The 19,738-nt window shown below is 40.3% G+C and overlaps 1 protein-coding gene across 1 annotated transcript in view; it reads left to right on the plus strand.

Moving 5' to 3' along the window:
• The window catches only part of LOC149279311 (protein transport protein Sec31B-like), a 48,787-nt gene that overhangs the window by 17,527 nt on the left and 11,522 nt on the right, over positions 1 to 19,738 (plus strand). The window contains exons 11-20 of the mRNA XM_089501332.1: positions 6,394 to 6,468; positions 8,196 to 8,288; positions 8,756 to 8,861; positions 10,642 to 10,820; positions 12,023 to 12,149; positions 14,573 to 14,718; positions 15,005 to 15,178; positions 15,346 to 15,504; positions 16,097 to 16,295; positions 19,300 to 19,629. Of these exons, the coding sequence (XP_089357458.1) occupies positions 6,394 to 6,468; positions 8,196 to 8,288; positions 8,756 to 8,861; positions 10,642 to 10,820; positions 12,023 to 12,149; positions 14,573 to 14,718; positions 15,005 to 15,178; positions 15,346 to 15,504; positions 16,097 to 16,295; positions 19,300 to 19,629 (1,588 nt within the window). The remainder of the gene's footprint in view (positions 1 to 6,393; positions 6,469 to 8,195; positions 8,289 to 8,755; positions 8,862 to 10,641; positions 10,821 to 12,022; positions 12,150 to 14,572; positions 14,719 to 15,004; positions 15,179 to 15,345; positions 15,505 to 16,096; positions 16,296 to 19,299; positions 19,630 to 19,738) is intronic.

The following is a 19,738-nucleotide window of genomic DNA, read 5'->3' on the forward strand; positions in this document are numbered from 1 at the left end:
TCAGGCATGTTATACAATAATGTGAAAAACCTCTCTTTAAGTATCAATCAGACAGTATATTAGGACCAGGCCCGGACTAGGACAAAAAAAACAAGAGAGCAGAGACACCAGTGGGAGAACATTTTTGCCAAAATGGACATAGCATCAGTGACATCAGACTGGCTGTATTAAAGGGACTGTTCAAAACTCAGAGGGAGAGAAAAATATGGGAGGTTAAATTAATACTTAAATTTAACTCTTTAAACACTGGCCTCAACCGGGATAGGGAATTTGTATCCCATTATCACTTTGTAGATAACATACCAGACATGCACACAACCTGACCCCATTAGAGTTGTCAATACCCCCTGACACCTCCTTTTATGACTCCAATCCACCTCTGATTTTAACACTATTGACTGATCAAAGAACCTTGTCCTGGACATTTTGATGTTATCTGCTTCCCATTGTAACCCTACTGTCTGACTGATACTTAAAGAGAGGTTTTTCACATTATTGTATAACATGCCTGATGAAGGGACCTGAGAGGTCTTGAAAGCTTGCAATCTATATCTACTCAGTTAGCCAATAAAGTTATCATTGAAACTCCACTTGTCTCCTGTAATTCTACGGCTAACACGGTACCAACTCTCATCTTTTATCATCATGGAAGATACCCCAATGTACCGCACCATACGAAATGTAAAAGACCTCTTGAAGAAACTTGCACACCTGGACAGCGACATCTTCTTCCTTACTACATGCAAAAAGGAAAATCTTATCCCTAAAGGACTTGTACTGAAGAATCCCACTCTGGACACATACAACAGCAGATATGCACAACAACTGTGCACAAGAACATCACAAAGGCTACGCAACAACCTCATTAGGATTTGTTACAATAGGAAATCAAAATTACAAGCAGAGATATTTACCCTCAAGGAACAGCTCGGACCAGACTATGAGGACATAAAACAGACCCTGCAGCAGTACTACGGGAAACTACAAACACTCCTCATCAACACTAAAAATAAAAAACTACAGAGACTGAGAAACAAAGCAGGTTTCACACCAGAATCCATCAGCCAAGTAAAGCAGAACTGCATTGTGAACCTCTTAACACACAGACCGAGCAGAGAAGAACTATCTGTCCTCTCCAAAGGCCTGTCATTCTGTCCCACTAAACCTGTGGACAAGGTTACACTATGCAGTGACATGGAGGAATACTTCAGAAAACTCAGACTCAAGGAATTCTTCCATGATAGAGAAGACACCAACACCACAGAGCAACATCACAATACCCGGGTTCCCACAAAAAGATCCACTTGGAGCCCAAAACCAGGCAGAAACCCTACACTGGACAGGTACATAGAGAGCTTCAGAAACAGAGCCACTGTGGAAATACTGGAGAAACGGGGTGACCCAACACCCAACCTGACACACAAAGAACATAAAGCCATTCAATCCCTGAAGGACAACCAGGATATTATTATTAAACCGGCGGACAAGGGGGGTGCTGTTGTCATTATGAACACCACTGACTATATACATGAGGCAAATAGACAACTGTCAGATGAAAGACACTATGTGAAGCTACAGGATGATCCCACCAAGGAATTTACTAAACAACTCAATAGGATAATACAAAAACTGCCATACACCATTAAAGACCAGCTAAAACCACTAATACCTGAAGATCCAAAATTGGGCTCCTTCTACATGCTACCGAAAATACACAAAGAAGGCAACCCAGGGAGACCCATCATCTCAGGAATTGGTACACTGACAGAGAATATATCTGGCTGGATAAAAAACACCCTGCAACCCCTGGTACAACGAACACCCAGCTTCCTTCAGGACACCACAGACCTCTTAAACAAACTGGCTGACCTGGGCCCACTCCCACAGAACACTCTCCTGGCCACCATGGATGTTGAATCCCTATATACCAACATCCTACACAGAGATGGCATAGCAGCATGCCAGGAATACCTGAACCGACACAACATGGACACCGAATCAGTTACGCAGCTCATTGAATTTATACTTAACCACAACTATTTCAGGTTTTGACAGGACCTCTACATCCAGAAAACTGGGACTGCGATGGGTACTCGAATGGCGCCACAATACGCCAACCTCTTTATGGCAAAATTAGAAGAGGATTTCATATCCACCTGCCAAACAAAACCCCTGGTGTACCTTCGCTATATAGATGATATTCTAATCATCTGGACCGCCAGCAAAGAGGAACTTCTCACCTTCCACGAGAAGTACAACGCATTTCACCCCACCATCAACCTCACAATCAGCCACTCACCCACAGAAATAAACTTCCTGGACACCACCATCAGCATTAAGAACAATACCATCCACACATCCCTGTATCGCAAACCAACAGACAGACCGACTTACCTTAAAAACAACAGCTTCCACCCTAAACATACAAAAAACTCTATCATATACAGCCAGGCCATAAGATACAACCGCATCTGTTCTGATACAGCAGATCGTGACAAACAGCTCCAGAAACTAAGGGGAGACTTCATGAACCAGGGCTACAATGCCAGGATAATTGACAACCAGATACAGAAGGCCACCAACATTCCCAGGAAAAAATTACTAAAGTACAAAGAACATCATACTGGAACCCGTGTGCCCCTGGTTGTCACTTACCACCCCCAGGTAGAAGCTCTACGCAAAATATCTAAAGAACTTCAAGCAACACTACACACGGATGACAGACTCAGGGAAATTTTTCCACAGCCTCCCCTACTCTCCTTCAGACAGCCCCCCAATCTTAAACAACTATTAACCAGGAGTGCCCTGAACAAGTCCACAAAAAATGGCACTTTCCCCTGCCTACAAGGAAGGTGTAAAACATGCGCACACATCCACACTGTGGACATGGTGCCTATACCAAATTCTAATACACTCCATAAGATCAATGGTGCCTTCTCCTGCAAATCTTCTAATGTGGTTTACCTTATTATGTGTGCAAAGTGTCCAACAGCCCTCTACGTGGGTGAAACAGGCCAGCCATTGCATAAAAGGTTTAATTCACGCAGATTTAACATCAAGAACAAGAGAGCAGAGACACCAGTGGGAGAACATTTTTGCCAAAATGGACATAGCATCAGTGACATCAGACTGGCTGTATTAAAGGGACTGTTCAAAACTCAGAGGGAGAGAAAAATATGGGAGGTTAAATTAATACTTAAATTTAACTCTTTAAACACTGGCCTCAACCGGGATAGGGAATTTGTATCCCATTATCACTTTGTAGATAACAAACCAGACATGCACACAACCTGACCCCATTAGAGTTGTCAATACCCCCTGACACCTCCTTTTATGACTCCAATCCACCTCTGATTTTAACACTATTGACTGATCAAAGAACCTTGTCCTGGACATTTTGATGTTATCTGCTTCCCAATTGTAACCATACTGTCTGACTGATACTTAAAGAGAGGTTTTTCACATTATTGTATAACATGCCTGATGAAGGGACCTGAGAGGTCTTGAAAGCTTGCAATCTATATCTACTCAGTTAGCCAATAAAGGTATCATTCAAACTCCACTTGTCTCCTGTAATTCTACGGCTAACACGGTACCAACTCTCATCTTTAATCCTTTTTAATAAGATACGCAGGTTGAAATCGAGTAAATAACACAATACCTTTTACTTTTGCTCTCACCGATTTTTGGGCCTAGAATGTTTTGTCCTCTGAAGTGAATACAAATTCAGGAGGGCCTTTTATCTCTGGATAAGTAAAAATTAAATAGTTCAATTTATTCCTACAGAAAGTAAAGGGCCAGAGAACAGATGACTAAATACACACCAGGACAGGCTCTGCCACACCGACATCCAAACACACACACCAGGACAGGCTCTGCCACCCAGAAACACACAACAGGACAGGCTCTGCCAAACCGACATTTCCTTGGGCCCTGCTCCACGCTCCCTAGCATGCAATCACTCCCTCCGCTACCACACTGACTGCAGATTAGGGGAAGACTGTGAGAGTCGGTGCAGTCTTCCCCCCCTTCTCACTGACCATGACTTTGAGAGGTCCTCTCCCCTGAAATCATTCCCAGTCCCTTTTGTCCCTCATTCACTAAGCCATACCTCTCCTTTCCTTCCTCCCTGTGAACTATAGATCAAACACATATAAACAGCACTTCCATGTATAGATCACATACAAATCCTATATTTGCAGGTATGCCTAAATGATATATGGAAACATAGCATAACAGGTATAGATCAACAGAATCAACACAAGTTAACCAGCGTTTAAGGTATAGATCAAATAAACAGAATCAGACATACAAACCCTCTATTTGTAGGTATACAATAATAATGTATGAAAACAGAGCATACCAGATACAGATCAACAGAAGAACACACACCCAGCTTTGCAGCTATAAATCAGTTGGAATTCACATATAAACTTAGCATTAACCCCCTAAATTACACTAGAGATTTTCTTTTTTTTTTTTTTGTAAATCAAAGTTTATTATTTTCCAACAAGTTATACAAGACATGAAGGGAATAGAAGGGAACAGAAGGGAGGGGAGGGGGGAGGGGAGACCAGCAAGAGATCTCAAAATCCTGACACAGCAGGAATGTACATATAACAATGACAAAGATCATGACAGCGTTGCACACAAGAATGACATACTAAACCGCAGCCCTGAAAGACAGAAACAGTAAACACTACCTGCACCCCTCGTCCCACACCGGTCATAATATCAGAGCGCCCGAACTGAAACGGCGCGGCCCTTCAAGTGCTACACACGGGGAGAATGCACCGGGCATCCCTACACTAGAGATTTTCATTGTAATCCCATTCCGTGCACCTGCTTCCGTGTGCGTGCTGGGCGGGACTGTCTGACAGACCATCGTTCAAAGCGGCCGCGAAGTTCAAAGCAGCCGTCGTGCGGCTGTAAAACCGCCTCCGCTACTTAGGAATTATAGGACAGTGGACCCATGTTCAAGGGAGGGAGGTGGCTGCTGGGTTTTGGCATTACAAAATCAATATAAACAGGAAGTGGATGGTTCGGGGTAATACACATGGCAGTGGGGGGGCATCACATTAACCAATACAAAAGGGGCATGAATACACAAGGGAGGGGGTTTTGCTGGTGCATCAATACACAAAGGGGCAGTTAATGTCAAAGCAGTGTAGAAAATATTTTTGTTATGCTTCGCTGTGGTAGAGCCTGTTCTGGTTTGGGTGTCAGTGTGGCAGAGCCTGTCCTAGTGTGTGTGTTTGGGTGTCGGTGTGGCAGAGCCTGTCCTGGTGTGTGTGTGTTTGGGTGTCGGTGTGGCAGAGCCTGTCCTTGTGTGTGTGTTTTGGGTGTCGGTGTGGCAGAGCCTGTCCTGGTGTGTGTTTGGGAGTCGGTGTGGCAGAGCCTGTCGTGTGTGTGTGTGTGTTTGGGTGTCGTTGTGGCAGAACCTGTCCTTGTGTGTGTGTGTGTGTGTGTGTGTGTTTGGGTGTCGGTGTGGCAGAGCCTGTTGTTGTGTGTGTGTTTGGGTGTCGGTGTGGCAGAGCCTGTCGTGGTGTGTATTTGGCCATCTGTTTCCTGGCACTTTACTTTCTGTAAAAATAAATAGAACTATGTATTTGTAGTCACTTCAGAGGAAAAGTAAAGTGGCAATAAATTGTGACTTCAGGCGTCCCATGTATGATGACTTTTTGTTTTTTTACATGTACTAATTACTCCCAGTCCCATCACATAAGATTCTATTTCATACATCTGCCGAGCACTGATGTCATCTTTATCAAGCACACATGGATAAAGAATGATTTATAGCTTATTGGATGGTAAATAGTATGGCTTAGATAGGCGTGTGTAAGGGCTGTAGCATGTGGGCACAAGAGCTTGACCACGCGATACAATACATGGGGCTGGTGTCTGAATATTTCCAGGGCTGCTTTTCATTCCCAGTCCGGTCCTGCATGTGTGGGCCAGTCCAGGGACATACACTGACACACTAACGCTAATGCAATAACCTAACAAACACATACTGACACAAAATGCTAATACACCCACACTCTAGCACCTTACAGTACATGCTAATATGCACACATTCATGCTTCCAACATACACTAACACATGCGTACTCTACCGCCATACAACTCTCCACCCTCTCTCTTACCACACATTGAACCCTATCTTTTCTGCAGCCTGCACGCTCCTTGTGAGCTGCAACACTCCTACCACAGGGTCATGTAAGGCTTGTTACTTTACACCACTGAGCGCCTCGGTTACTGGAGATCAGAGTCCCGAAAATGTTTTTGATATATTAATTAATATATAAGATTATTTCATATCCCATTGTCTATTCCAGCAGCAAATAGTCTGCTATTAAAATGCTGTAAAATGGTATATCTTCTTCCTATATAGGTTAACTTTGAACAGGATGCTAGGGAGAAATTTCTAAAGCTGCTTGGATACAGCAAGGGCGAGCTGGATAAAAAGGTATGTTCTAATGATCATGATAATATATTTATTAGCATACATATAATATTTATTAGCGTGGTCCGAATGAATTTGTGGTGAACATTACTCCCTTGTGATTATCATATTTCAATTTCATAACGCCAACACAGTGCTTCCGACAATACATATATTCCAAGGGTGCTTGAATTGACAGACAAACCAAGGAGGGCCCTGTTCGTGAGATTACAAACTTGTTGATGCCGACTCCATATCCCAGGAGGGGTCCACATTTCTCCTGCAGTGAGCCATTTAATCAGCAATGGGCCGCATTAATTTTTCATTTAGAGAAAATATGACCCAACCTGCCCAAAATATGCAGTATTATTTAGATGTAGAGTGTATTTTGATAACCCCAGGGAGATTATTTTGTGGCAGGCTGAATAGGGGACATTCTCTGGTTTCGTTTGGGTCCCTGGGGTGGAGCATTTTAGAGAGCAGGGAGGGCCAGTGCTCCACTCCAGTCCGGGTGTTCTGGATCTCCCAGGTGGGTCATCACCTGTTGGCAATGAGCAGCAGAAGGCAGCTACAAAGTTCTCTGTGAGGGATTCAGTGGAAAGAATGCAAGCAGTGAGTAAGACTGCGTTTTAATCCACAAGAGTCTACAGGAATATTTATTGAGAAGAAAAAGGCCTGTGCTACATTTTTGTTTGGCAGTGGGTAAGCTGTCCCGCTACAGTCCGCTTAAACTGTTGCTCAGAGAGCAAGGCTTTTCTTTTGTTTGTTTTACATTTATGATTTGTTTGCGGGACCTTTTTAATGAAAAGGACTATAATTCCTATAGCAATACAATCTTATGTGGTATTTTCATCCCTAAGACTATGTGGTTATATGATCCCAGCACACAATATAAATATATATTTGATATATTATATATTTTATATATGTGTGTGAGAGACTAATAAAGTGATACAGTAAACAATTCAAGTTATTGCTGCTCAATGGGTTTCTACAAGCTACTGAATCATAAGGTTTACTTTTTCACACATGGCTTCTCCATTTTGGCTTTATTTTTGATGACTAAATTATAACGCACTGTTTTATGTCATGTGGTGGTGTTCATCTGAGGCTGTATTTGCCATATTTGTAGACCTTTGTATTGTGCAGCTACAATAACTGACTAGACTTATCTGAAAAATAGATCTATAAACCAGTGCTTGTATCACATGCATTTACAGAAGTACTATCTGGCTTATTGAATTAAAACTTAATTTCCTCTCTATACTACCTAGACTATGGGGTTTGGCACAAGAAGCTCAGCCTCTGAATAATGCACAACAATACAAAACACAAGAGGACTCGCTACTATTTCACATGCATGTTATCTTAACTGAACATTAAGACAGTAGTGACAATGCTGGATATCTGGATTTACCACTTTCTTCCTGGGATTCCCAGACAGCTAGGGATCCGCACAAACTACCTCTGTTGTTCCTAAATTCCCCACGTATACACGCACACCCACCCCTATTAAAAGACTGAGGGCCATATTAATCACATATGCATTCATGCATGTGCACATCCAAATACATAGAAATGGCAATAATACATAAGCAATCTTCCATATTGTAACGCAGTTCTTAAATGTGGTCTTTCAACAGTCAAAAAGACAAAAGCTTATTCTAGAAAGATTTGTAGACTCTCACTGAAGACAAAAGCAATTCTCCTTGTAGATCAATATAAATCTATGTTAATTTTAACCTTTTTAGATATCCAAGGCTTTGGGAGATGGTTGGCAAAACAAGAGTAGTCCTTCAGAAGCGGAGGATCTGGTTCCAAGTATCCAATCAGTGTCTACCCAGGTAATGTGAATGCTTAAACCTAGAGTGCTTTAACAGAGTTTTTTCTGGTGTGGAGTTAAAAAGAAGCTGCCAATTGCAGTCTTGTTAACAGCACTCTATATTTGGGATGCAAATGATCATTTTCATGCTATCTGAAATAAATAAAATTGTGTGCAAGAAAATACAGGTGTTGCAAAACATTATTAGGTTCCGTTTAGTGCCAACAGCAGCAGTCAAATAGATGTTAAATATTATACTAACTTGGCCTTTTATGATTTGTTTGCATTATAGTATAGTTTTTGTTTTTCATACTGGTAATTTTTAAGCATCAGAATATTCATATCTCAATGGTGATTTTTATTTTGTTAATTGACAGTAGTAATGTGAACATTAGGTGTTTTTTTTGTGTGAAGAAAGGCTTAAGGCATGTTCCCTGCACATATGACTAGTTTCTAAATAATGATGCCTTTTTATTTTACTTTGTGAAGTTGTCCAGTAGCTTCACAGGACAGACCATGTCCTCCTCCTCTTCTGCGGAGCTTTTTAACCTACCTCTTCAGGATTTAGCCAAGCTTGAGATTCCAGTAACTTCAGGTATGTACCAATTCTCACCATGGCTACAAAAAATGAAGGGGAATTTGCTCGGTATACTCTGTTAATTGCCTTATATTAGGATAGTGTTTGTCATTGTATATTGTTAGCTTGGTGTGCAATATTTTTTCAATGGGGTATAGAAAATCATCAAAAGCCATACATGAATGTGGGAGTTGTATTAGTTGCTGGTAAGTTTTAGCTGATCAACAAAAACCTCAAACTCCAATTCTTCTCTGTTTTTTTTTTTCAATAATGAGAGGGAAGGATAAAAGCTAGAGGTTAGGTGGAAGTGATTTCCAGAGGTATGGTTCAGCACAAGTGAAGTCTTTTAAGCATGAGTAGGAAAAAGTGATTAGGAGAGCATTAGCCCATTTAAATACAGTAAAGATTGAGTGCTGAAGTGTGTGGGAGAGTGGTTTCAGGGAAGGCTTTGTATGTCAGTACAAGGATTTTTAAGTAAATTTTTAAGGTAATAGAGAGCCGGGGGAGGCTTCACAAAGTTAGCAAGCAGGAGAGTCTTGTGTAAGGTATACAGCGGCAGCCTGGCAGCAGCATTTTTGATAGATGAATACCAACGAGAATGGTTAATATAACTATGCAGTAGTCAAGGACGGAGATAATAAGGAAATTAACTGAATTTTGTGCCTTGTTTGAGGAAAGGGTGGATGCAAGAAATATGTTTAGGTACAGGCGGCAGGATTTGAATGTGAGGGATAAAGGAGAGTCAAAAATGACTGCAAGGCAACAGAACCCATTAGTAGTTCAAGTCATCAAAGAATTGTGCAGTAGGACATGTGGACCACATATCACTACAAAGTGAAAGGAAAGTGCTTTTCAGCTGTAGTATTGGGTAGAAGAAGATAGTCCAGAAAATACAGAAAGATTGTTAGTAATCCAATTGAGCATAGTGGGCTGTAAAGGGTTACCAAGGTAGTTAAAAATATTGGTGCCCTAGAGTGGCTGATGGCTTTTGAGAAATAGACCAGGTGATTAATTGTTTCTATAAAGTAACACAGCAGAGGGTAAGGATTTTGTGGCAAGAGGGCTATAAGAGAGTATTATAGTTGGAATGGATAGATGGCAGAAGGAGACCAGATACAATTATAAAGATTTAGTGGAACAGAAAATGAGACAATAATGTAAAACTCACATAAGAAAACGGAAGCATGACATACATTTCACCAAATAAAACTAGAGAGAAATGGCAGACAGCTCTGAAATGCCAATACTGGATTACCCAGCACAAGCAAGGGCAGTGGATTACCCGGCACAGAAACAGTAAAACAATAATACAGGAAAATGGTAACAGATGAATATGGAGATTTCTTGGTCCAATCTGTATAGTTTTCTGCAGTGGCTTGGTAAGTGTGCTTGAGGTTCAGTAGATGTGTTTGTATAGAGGGGTGGATAAATATTGTGCAGGCTTTGGTGATTCCACTAGAGCTGTAGCCTATCAGAACCAGGATCGCAAATTGCAAAACTAGATTAGTAATTACAGAGTAGATGTCTACTTGGCTATCTCCCCATATTCATACACTCACAATGCACATCCTTACATCAAACAGACCTTAGAAATCGCACATGGAACTTTGAATTTTCAAGTCATAATATAAAAGATTTATGCTGTAAATAGAAAGGCTTTCATGTTTTAAGAGACTGGACATGTGTTGATATTCTTTTGAAAAAGATAAAAACTTTGGGTGGCAGACTCACTTCAATCAAAACATGTTTATTTTGTAATGTTTATGTGATGTGAATCATACCAAAATTCTGTTTTTAGACACAGATGGGCTAATAAGTCAGGCACTTTTGTTGGGAAATTTCGAAGCTGCTGTGGATTTGTGTCTGAAAGATGGACGCTTTGCTGATGCCATCATATTGGCCAATGCTGGAGGCGAAGACCTACTGAGAGAAACACAACAGTGGTACTTTGCTCAGCAGAAAAATACGATTACATCAGTAAGTGTTGGAAACACAAAACAGTAATATCAGCAAATTAAGGGACAGCCAATTAGAATGTGTTCTACCTCATTTCTCTAAAGGCCCATTAAAAAAAAGCATGATCCTCTGATACTGTACGCATCACTGGGTGTCAGTGGAGAGTAGATTAAAGCCTGATTATAGGATGTGCTACAAAAACATAGAAAAATACGTAGCAGTAACATAAATGTAATTGTACACAAACAATATTTAAATACCTGATGCAGAACATATGAAATATCTTGCTTGTGCCTAACCGTCCAGGATTTAATGGTTAAAATTACCCCAAATAATTTGTGCAGTGTACATACTGTTGGTTGAATTAATGGTCGAATTCTCCTCAGAAAAAGTTATTTCCTTTAATAGATTATGCGCATAATCGAGACAAGGCACACAACACACAAAAGTCGAAGCGTTGTCTGATTATATATTTAGATTACATGGTTTATATAGCATCTTATCTACTTGTAATAGCATGCATCATTATGATTGGTTACTTTTCAAGCAGGTTACACCTATTAAGCTGCATAATTAAAAATGGCCCAGACTTGACCTTTTATTCTATATATATATATATATATAGAATATCATAGAGGAAGCGTGTTGGCGGGGACTGGTGCATATATCATGGACATGACATTTTCTACTTCCTTATATGTAAGCAAATAATATTTTCGATAACATAAGTATTTTTCCAACACATACCTTATACAGTTTAAGTCTTGAGCTAACATATGTCCCGTATACTAATTCCTTAAAAGGGGTACACTGGCATAATACTCTATTTTTTAAAAACACAGTCATAGGGGGAAGCTTAAAGTTGGGTATTTCCTTGTGTGGCTCTGCTGCCTGGTAGGGGTGGAGTAAGTGGTAGAAGTTCACTTACTTGGAACCTCTTTTGGATGAGGGGAAATGAAGACTGCCACTCAGTGTCCACTGTTGCCCGATTCTCACCATGTCAATCACGCTCCAAAAAATGTGGAGTCATGCACCCTTGGTTTCTGTTGAACTAAAAAATACAGATTCTTCTGTCTCTCACTAAATCTAGTTAGAGTTGTAGTCAAAAATTCTGACACTAAGAGTGTTAGAGTGTGTTTTTGTTAATGCTTTATGGGATCTTGGGGCATAGGTCGCCATCAAAGATAATGTTTTAACTGATCTTGCCTGTTCCCTATCTTCAGCTCCTCTCGTCTGTGGTTCAGCAGAAGTGGAAGGACATTGTTCTCAACTGTAACTTGCAGAGCTGGAAGGAAGCCCTGGCTTTCCTCCTTACATACTCAAAGCCAGAGGAGTTCTCTGAACTGTGTGGTACAGTACATTCCACAAGAACCTTTCTTTAATGCTCTTCTTAGCATTTTGATGAATTGTCCCTTTTACTCAGCTCAAGCCACCTCTACAATAAGCTTTCTAACTGTTCCTTGTGCTGACCTTTTTCGTAAAGCTTTTCCTTAAGGAACCTCCCACAACTGTACTTTAAAGTCCTCATGATTTCCCAACTGCTACTGTGTTTGACTGTTGATATTGCCTGTAATTTTTTTGTTGTTGAATTGCCTTTTTATATTATTGTTGCATTTATTACTAAATACAGCATTAGAAATACCATTCTTAGTACTGTTGAGTGCCTAAAATCAACTTTTGATTCTTTCATATTTTTAGGGAATGCTTTAATGTCACAGAGCCAAAAACTGTCACTGGCAAGAGGTTCCGTTAACACTGCAAAAGCATTGGAACTCTTTAATGACCAATGACGTGCCTAGCACAATGCATCCACATCCGCTATATGCAAATATGGCAGGGGACGTCTGATTTAAAAGAGCTAAGGAGGCAATTAAGGATCACACCCTAAGCTCCAACAGTGTTTGTGAAATGCTTCCATAGCGATGCATTCAGCGTCATGGAGCAGAGCTGTAGCTGGCTCCTTTTGCGCCCGAGGAAAGAATGGAAAATTGTGCCCTGGCTATTTTTTTTACAGAGGTTATTTTATTTACACTGACCTTACACACTGCCTTAATACACACCGGCCCATAAACACGATTATACACATACGCTACCCTTACACACACATGCCCATAAATACACATATTCACATACGCTGCCCTTACACACACCTGCCCATAAACACACACGCACTGCCCTCACACACACCTGCCTATAAACACACATATACACATACGCTGCCCTTACACACACCTTCCCATAAACACACACATACGCTGCCCTTACACACACACACACCTGCCCATAAACACACACATACACATATGCTGCCCTTACACACACCTGCCCATAAACACACACATACACATACGCTTCCCTTACACACATCTGTCCATAAACAGACATATACACATACGCTGCCCTTACACACACCTGCCCATTAACACGGCTCCTATCCAGACCAGCGCTCATGGTGGCTGCCCACGGGGGCACCCAATGAGCAGGGCTGGTTGGGGAGCTGACAATCTTGGAGCTGCCTCAGTACTCCCCTGAAGATCAGCCCAGGGGAGGCGGCCCCTCCGCTCGCCCCCTCCCCTATAGACACGCTACTGTTTTTTGTGACAGCAATGTGATTCACCGTGGGACCCTTGGGCCACAAAAGTGTATGGGTTGATGGGGTAAAATATATCCCAAATACGATATGTGCGCAGACTGACCACATGTCAAAAGTTTTAAAAATGTGCACCTCCACAAATGTGAGCTTTTGGCCCCGAAACAACCAAATAAATATATGCATGGGTGGTATCTCTGTACTCAGGAGGTGTTGAATACATATTGCCTAATGTCTGGCAGTAATATATACCAGAAGCTATAAATGAACACAAAAATGACTACCACAGATTTTGACAAAGGCAGGTGGTAGAATTAGTGTATGGAAAGGTGGTTTAAAATACCACCATTTGAAATGCCCTGGGGAGGCTGACCAAATGTCAAAATTCCAATTTGAAAAACTGATTTGCACATGTCCTAAATGTGTCCTTTATCCCCCAAACAACTCATCAAACCATGGGTGTTATCACTGTACTTGGTAGATCTTTCTGAACACATATTGGAGTGTTTGGAAATGATATACTGGAGCTGTAAATTGATACCTGAAGTATAATTTGTGTGAAAAATAAATATTACTACTACTAACTTTTACAAAGACTGGTGGTAAAATTAGTGCATGAAAAGCATTAAATTACTATCATTTCAAATACTAACTAGGTGTTTAGTTTTTCAAAATTATATGGTTTGATGGGGGTAAATTGAATTGACTGCCTTCAAGATGTCCTAAATACCCTACTTGTTTCCCTATAACTTGTAAAAAGAAGCAAAAAACTATTTCTAAACTCAGGACAAATATTAACAAACATCTTGGTCCTTAGTGGGTTAAACTTATGTGTTTTATGTGATTAAGTCAGATTTTCATAATGTCTAGAAAAGGTTTACTCTGCCTTGCCTTGCACATTTATAGGGATGTCGTGTCAAAATATACTGTGAATATACCAATCACTGTAGTGGGGAAATGTTAAATTAGCATTAGCCAATAGTCGTCTTTGCCTATTTAGATTTACATATTTACATTGTAATATTTATATATATATTATTAAAGTTTGCCCTGTTTTTATGCTTTCTCTTCCATATTAAAAAATGTGCCTATTGAAATGCAGTTTCTTGCCTAATGAGTGTACTGTGACCTAGAAATTTGGCAAAGTTTATTTTTCGTAGTTAAATACCACCTATTTCACCAGATGCTCTCGGAAGTCGTTTGGAGTCAGAAGGAGATGGAAAGCTGTCTGCCCAGGCCTGTCTTTGTTATATATCCTCAGGAAACGTAGACAAGCTTGTTGAGTGTTGGGTGAATAACCATGAAATGTCAAACCCACTTGCACTGCAGGTAATAGAGCTGTTCCTAAACAGTACTGTTTCAGCCGTGATGGAATACTGTGTTTTTTGGGGGGTTTTTTAGGCTGTTCATATTATTAGTATTTTGGGGGGTTTCTTGCTCTACCATTCCTCCATCTCTTTATCCACATAATATGTCATAAAACAAAATGAAACTGCTCCTTTAAAGTACCCACATAAAGACTAGTTGTTATTTAGTGACTAAGAGCACTACCAAATGTCGACCTGTAACTGTCTTGTAACTGGGTTTCTCATATGTTACTGTATTGTACGCACAGGATCTGATAGAAAAAGCAATGGTGTTAAGAAAGTCAATTGAGATTCTTCGGGGAGCAGAGATGCCACCACAAGGCCCTGCATTATCTGAGAAGGTGGCTCAATACGCTAGTCTGTTGGCTTCCCAGGGGAACCTAACCGCTGCAATGACTTACTTGCCTGTTGATTCCAAAGAGGTATTTTGTAATTCTAGTAAATATTGTGTCAAATGCATTTAAAAATGTTGTCTTTTGACAAATGTTGAGGTTTTTTTTTTAATTAAAATGGCTACTCTGTCTATGTGTGTGTTTTTTTTTAATAATGTTACAGAGCAATGTATTTAACTTTATATCAATCCTTTAAGCGTTCCATTTGTCTATTGCGAGATCGCCTGCTGAACGCCCAGGGAGATGCTATGACTTCTCACCCGTCTGCCTCCAAGATGTCTAGTAATCAACCATCCCCCACACCAAAGGACAGCAAAGCCCTAGAGGAAGTCCGGTATAAAGAGGACAGTAGACGGGTATAGTTTGATCTAAATATATACATTCCAAGAGCCCTCAATGCTGTACTGTTTGTACTTGTAAGGGTTATACACTCCACCAAAGTTAAGGATGTTGAGCAATAATACTTCTATCACTAGGTGGCAGTGGTGAGCTGTGCCGAATTCTTGGGCATTAGGGAAAAATAGTACTTGTGATATACATTTTGGGAATTCTACAGCTTTATAGTTTTTTATATATACACACAGCAGTCATCTAAGTTGGCTGTTCTAGTAAAAACATGAATTTTCAACAGCAGCTGAAGAGCTGCTTATTTTCCTTCCCCTGTTAAAAAAAAAAAAGTCTAATGAAAAGAAAGGCATTATGTATTCAAATACAATAATAAAAAATATCGTTATTAATAGCATCCATACATAAGACGTCATTAAATGTCATATGTTTTCATATGACAAAAAATAGTCAAGTTCCCTTGTTGGTGGTTTAACAGCTACCATCTTTGTGAAACTCTGTCACAGATTTTAAAGTGTGTGTAATGATTTATGTTCGCTCTGATTATATCCATGCCTGTTTAGCAGGACTTTTTTAAATTGAATTGCTTTTTGCTTTTTGTAGGCTTTGTCCCAAAATCCAGCTAGCATTGGAATCCCTTTTTATCCGCCAGTGCCTTCAGTATTTACTCCTCAGCCAGGACCCACCTCGATGGGGCCTCCTCCGACCATCCCAGTCCAGACTGCTCCTGGCCTGCCTTCTAATGCGTACCCCAGGGCAGGAGCTTGGCAGCCTTACTCAGTCCCACAGCCAACTATGCAAGGTGAGATTCTGCATGAGTTGAACAATAGTGAATGGGGACATATCAAATGGACCCATTACTGAGCTGTTGTATTAATGCGTAAAGATATAGTAATATAAAAAGCTGTCATATGGGTCTAATATAATCGGTCAGCTATTGGTGGGATATAAATTTGACTTTAGTCAAGTAATATTATGCCTCCCAATCTGATGAAATAGCAAATGTATTCCTAATAATTATGCACATGTATATATGTATATGTAGACTGTGGTAGTTAGTAGTGAAACAAAATATTGTTGTTGCATTACTATTATGTAGAGAAAACATTAGCGCATAGTGCTAGGTCATTTCAGGTTTGGGTTTTTGAAACAGTCGAGGAATGTTTCATAGGGGATACTTCAGGCTGAATTTTCAATAACAGGTTTTCATTATATGTTTTGGGTTTTTTTTGGAAAAAACAATGAAAGTAATCTTTTCATCATTAAATTCTCCCATAATTACTTTAGCTTAGTCAAAGTGAACAGGCAGAAACTTCAGGCATATTCTTCTGCTAGACTACAGCTTGAGGTCTGTAGCTCTTTGTGTAAGATACATTTAGATCGTTGAAAGGCTGGTGGTAGGTGGGTGGGGAACTGGTCACATCTCAAGTGCTTAATCCCCCTACTGTTGCCAAACACTCTAGTGGCTGTGGGAGATTTCTTGAGGCCCTTTGACGCTGTTTTGTCTGAATACAATGCTCCTGTGTCGTATCTTTGTGACCTGGGCTTTAGAAGAAGCTGCTGATATAATAGCCACAGGGAAATTAGTTTCTCCTGCTCTGTGACTTACAAGTTGATAAGTGTATTAGTGAGAGAACATTGCAGTTTGGGTCTGCTTGACTTTATGATAACTGGTCTAATGTTATGGCCTTCCTTGTCTACCTGTTAGCTGCCCAATAGGTTAAAAATGAAACACAAAAAGGTATGTACACTAACCAATTTTTCTTACCTTTTTAAAAAGCAGATTGTCTCGGCCATGTAATACCCATAAGCATTGGAGTATGAGCTATATGATGTGTCTCTGTAGGGCCTGCCCTGGAGTACCTTAACTCTTAAAATTGTATTTATGGTTGCTTTTTGAAAAGTTTGTACTGATTTCTATACAGTGCAACATTTTACATTCTGTTTTTTAAGTTTCAAAGCATTTCAATCTAGCTGTGATATTGGAAACACTGAATACCTATTACGTTTGAATGCCCAAACCACTTAATAATAGAAGAATAATGAAATTGTAATTTAATCATGTCAAATTTTACCCCGTTCATATTTAACTTGCTAGGCTACTCAAGTTTTTTGTGTAGGTAGAATAGGATATAAAACAATGCAAATGGCATCAAGCCTGTTAACAGAAAGTGCTCAGGGTCTCACACTATGGATACGTTGAGATATTGCAGTCAAGATAGGGTCAAGTGATCTTGGATGTTGCCCAAAGTCACTTTCATTTATTTTCATGCCTGCCAAAGTGTCAGCAGCAGAGGAGAGTCTCTTGTGGTGTCATTTTCATACTGGAAATTAAGCTGAACAGGAGTCAATGCATGTGTTTAAAACCTGTTACCATTACCAACCTCTAATCATTCCAATACCCCTAGTCTTTTTGAACAATGTGTAAATCTCTCATGACTGATTTTAGGATTATTTTCCCCAATGGTGCAATTAGTTCCATGGTTTGTTGGTAGACTACCAGTGAAACCCATTACCCTACCCTGTCTAGTGAATATCCCCATTGATCGCAAGGTTCTCCCAGCCTTATTTAGGTTGGACGTTAGTAAGCACATCATATGTAAAGGTAAATTCTTGACAAAGCAATACATTTATAAAACAACCAAAACAGAGAAATTTTGTAACACCATAAAAAGGAAACGGCCATAGACTTTGTCTTAAAAAAAGAGACCTGGTCCAGTTTTCTAACCATTTTCTTTAGAGTGTAATCCACATGAAACCAGGATGAAGAACACTATTTTAAAAAAAAAAAATGTAAGAGTTGACAAGAGAGTTTGCAGGAAAGTTGTGGTTCCGGTTCCTCACTTCACTATTCATTTTGAAGTGCTGTGTATAGTGCGTAATTCAATGTGAAATGGGACTTTGCAGGAGTGTGGAGATTTAAAAAAAAATCTACTTGTATAAGGGACTAAAATGGTAGCCCAATCTACTTGTCCCTCATGACAATTTATTTGTCCTGATACAAAAAAATATTTTAATCAAAGCTGTTAATACACATATGCCTGGTGCCACTAATTCATTTGGTGTGTGATGTGATACTTCGTTTTGCATACATTAGCCAATATGCGCCAGGCATATGTATTAACAGCTAAATAATATTATATTAAAGTTATATTTATAACATCATGTCGGCAGATGTCATCCAAGCTCTGGTGCACGCAGCCAGAAACAAACAGGGCTGCGTGAGGGCTTGAAATGACATCATATCCGGTGCAGCAACAACACAGCGTGGGGGGGAAGAGGCTTTTATTCCAGGATACACGGTTCTTTTTTTTTTTTAAATGTATTTGTCCGCAGCAGGGCTAGGATCCAGGTCCCCCGCAGTGCTGCAAGCTCTGGGGGAAAAAAAAGAACCGTGTATCCTGGACTTTGGGCAATACAAATTGCGCATCCCTGGACTTTGGCTAACCCTGTTTAATGTACAGTTAAATCGGTGAGATTTATTCAGTCTCTGCAGCAGTCTCTGAAGCTCACTGGGATTGGACCTTCAGAATATAGTGAAGTCAGGAAACTGAAACGCCATTCTCCTGCAGACCCATTTGTTGCTGTTAGTTTTTGTTTTTTTTTCAACTTAATTGCAATGTTTGGAGATTCTTATACTTTATTTCTGTCTGGCTCCCATTCAGTAGTCTATTCATCCTTGGGAAACACTGAAAACCCAGTGGTTTGCCTGTTTGAGTTACAGGTAGTATATTAGTATAGCTAATCGTTGCCCCTTTCTCCTGTATAAATGACATGTTGCTTTGATTTCTTTAACGCCTGTTCAGGATTTGCACAACAGCTATCTTTCAAGCCAACTCATCAGGTCCCACCTACTGCTGCGTTTGCACCATCCCCTGGGTTGGGTCAAATACCTTCCACTAGCCCTATGAATGTACCGGCAGTTCCTAATCTTCAAGGACCTATGATGTTCCCTGCGGCCTCCATCCTTTCTTCGCACACCTCGGTCAGCCAGTCAAGAGCACTGACTTCGGTTGGTCAGCCTCCCACTCCTCCCTTAATGAACACATCGCAACCGCCTCTTAACTATCCGATTGGCAGTGGATTTTACCAAGGTGGACCTGGAGCCCCTGCTACTATACCACCACCCCCAACCAGTAAGTGGAATTCACCAAAATATTGTATTAATAACAAAATCCATTTTTTGCCAGCTGTCACATTATTAAAATAAGCTGCTTATAGATTTTCTATGAATATGCAGAAATT

The sequence above is a fragment of the Sceloporus occidentalis genome, unplaced genomic scaffold (genome assembly GCF_023333645.1).
Source record: "Sceloporus occidentalis isolate IW3139 unplaced genomic scaffold, rSceOcc1.0.p SCAF_172, whole genome shotgun sequence".
In the NCBI taxonomy this organism is placed as follows: Eukaryota; Metazoa; Chordata; class Lepidosauria; order Squamata; family Phrynosomatidae; genus Sceloporus; species Sceloporus occidentalis.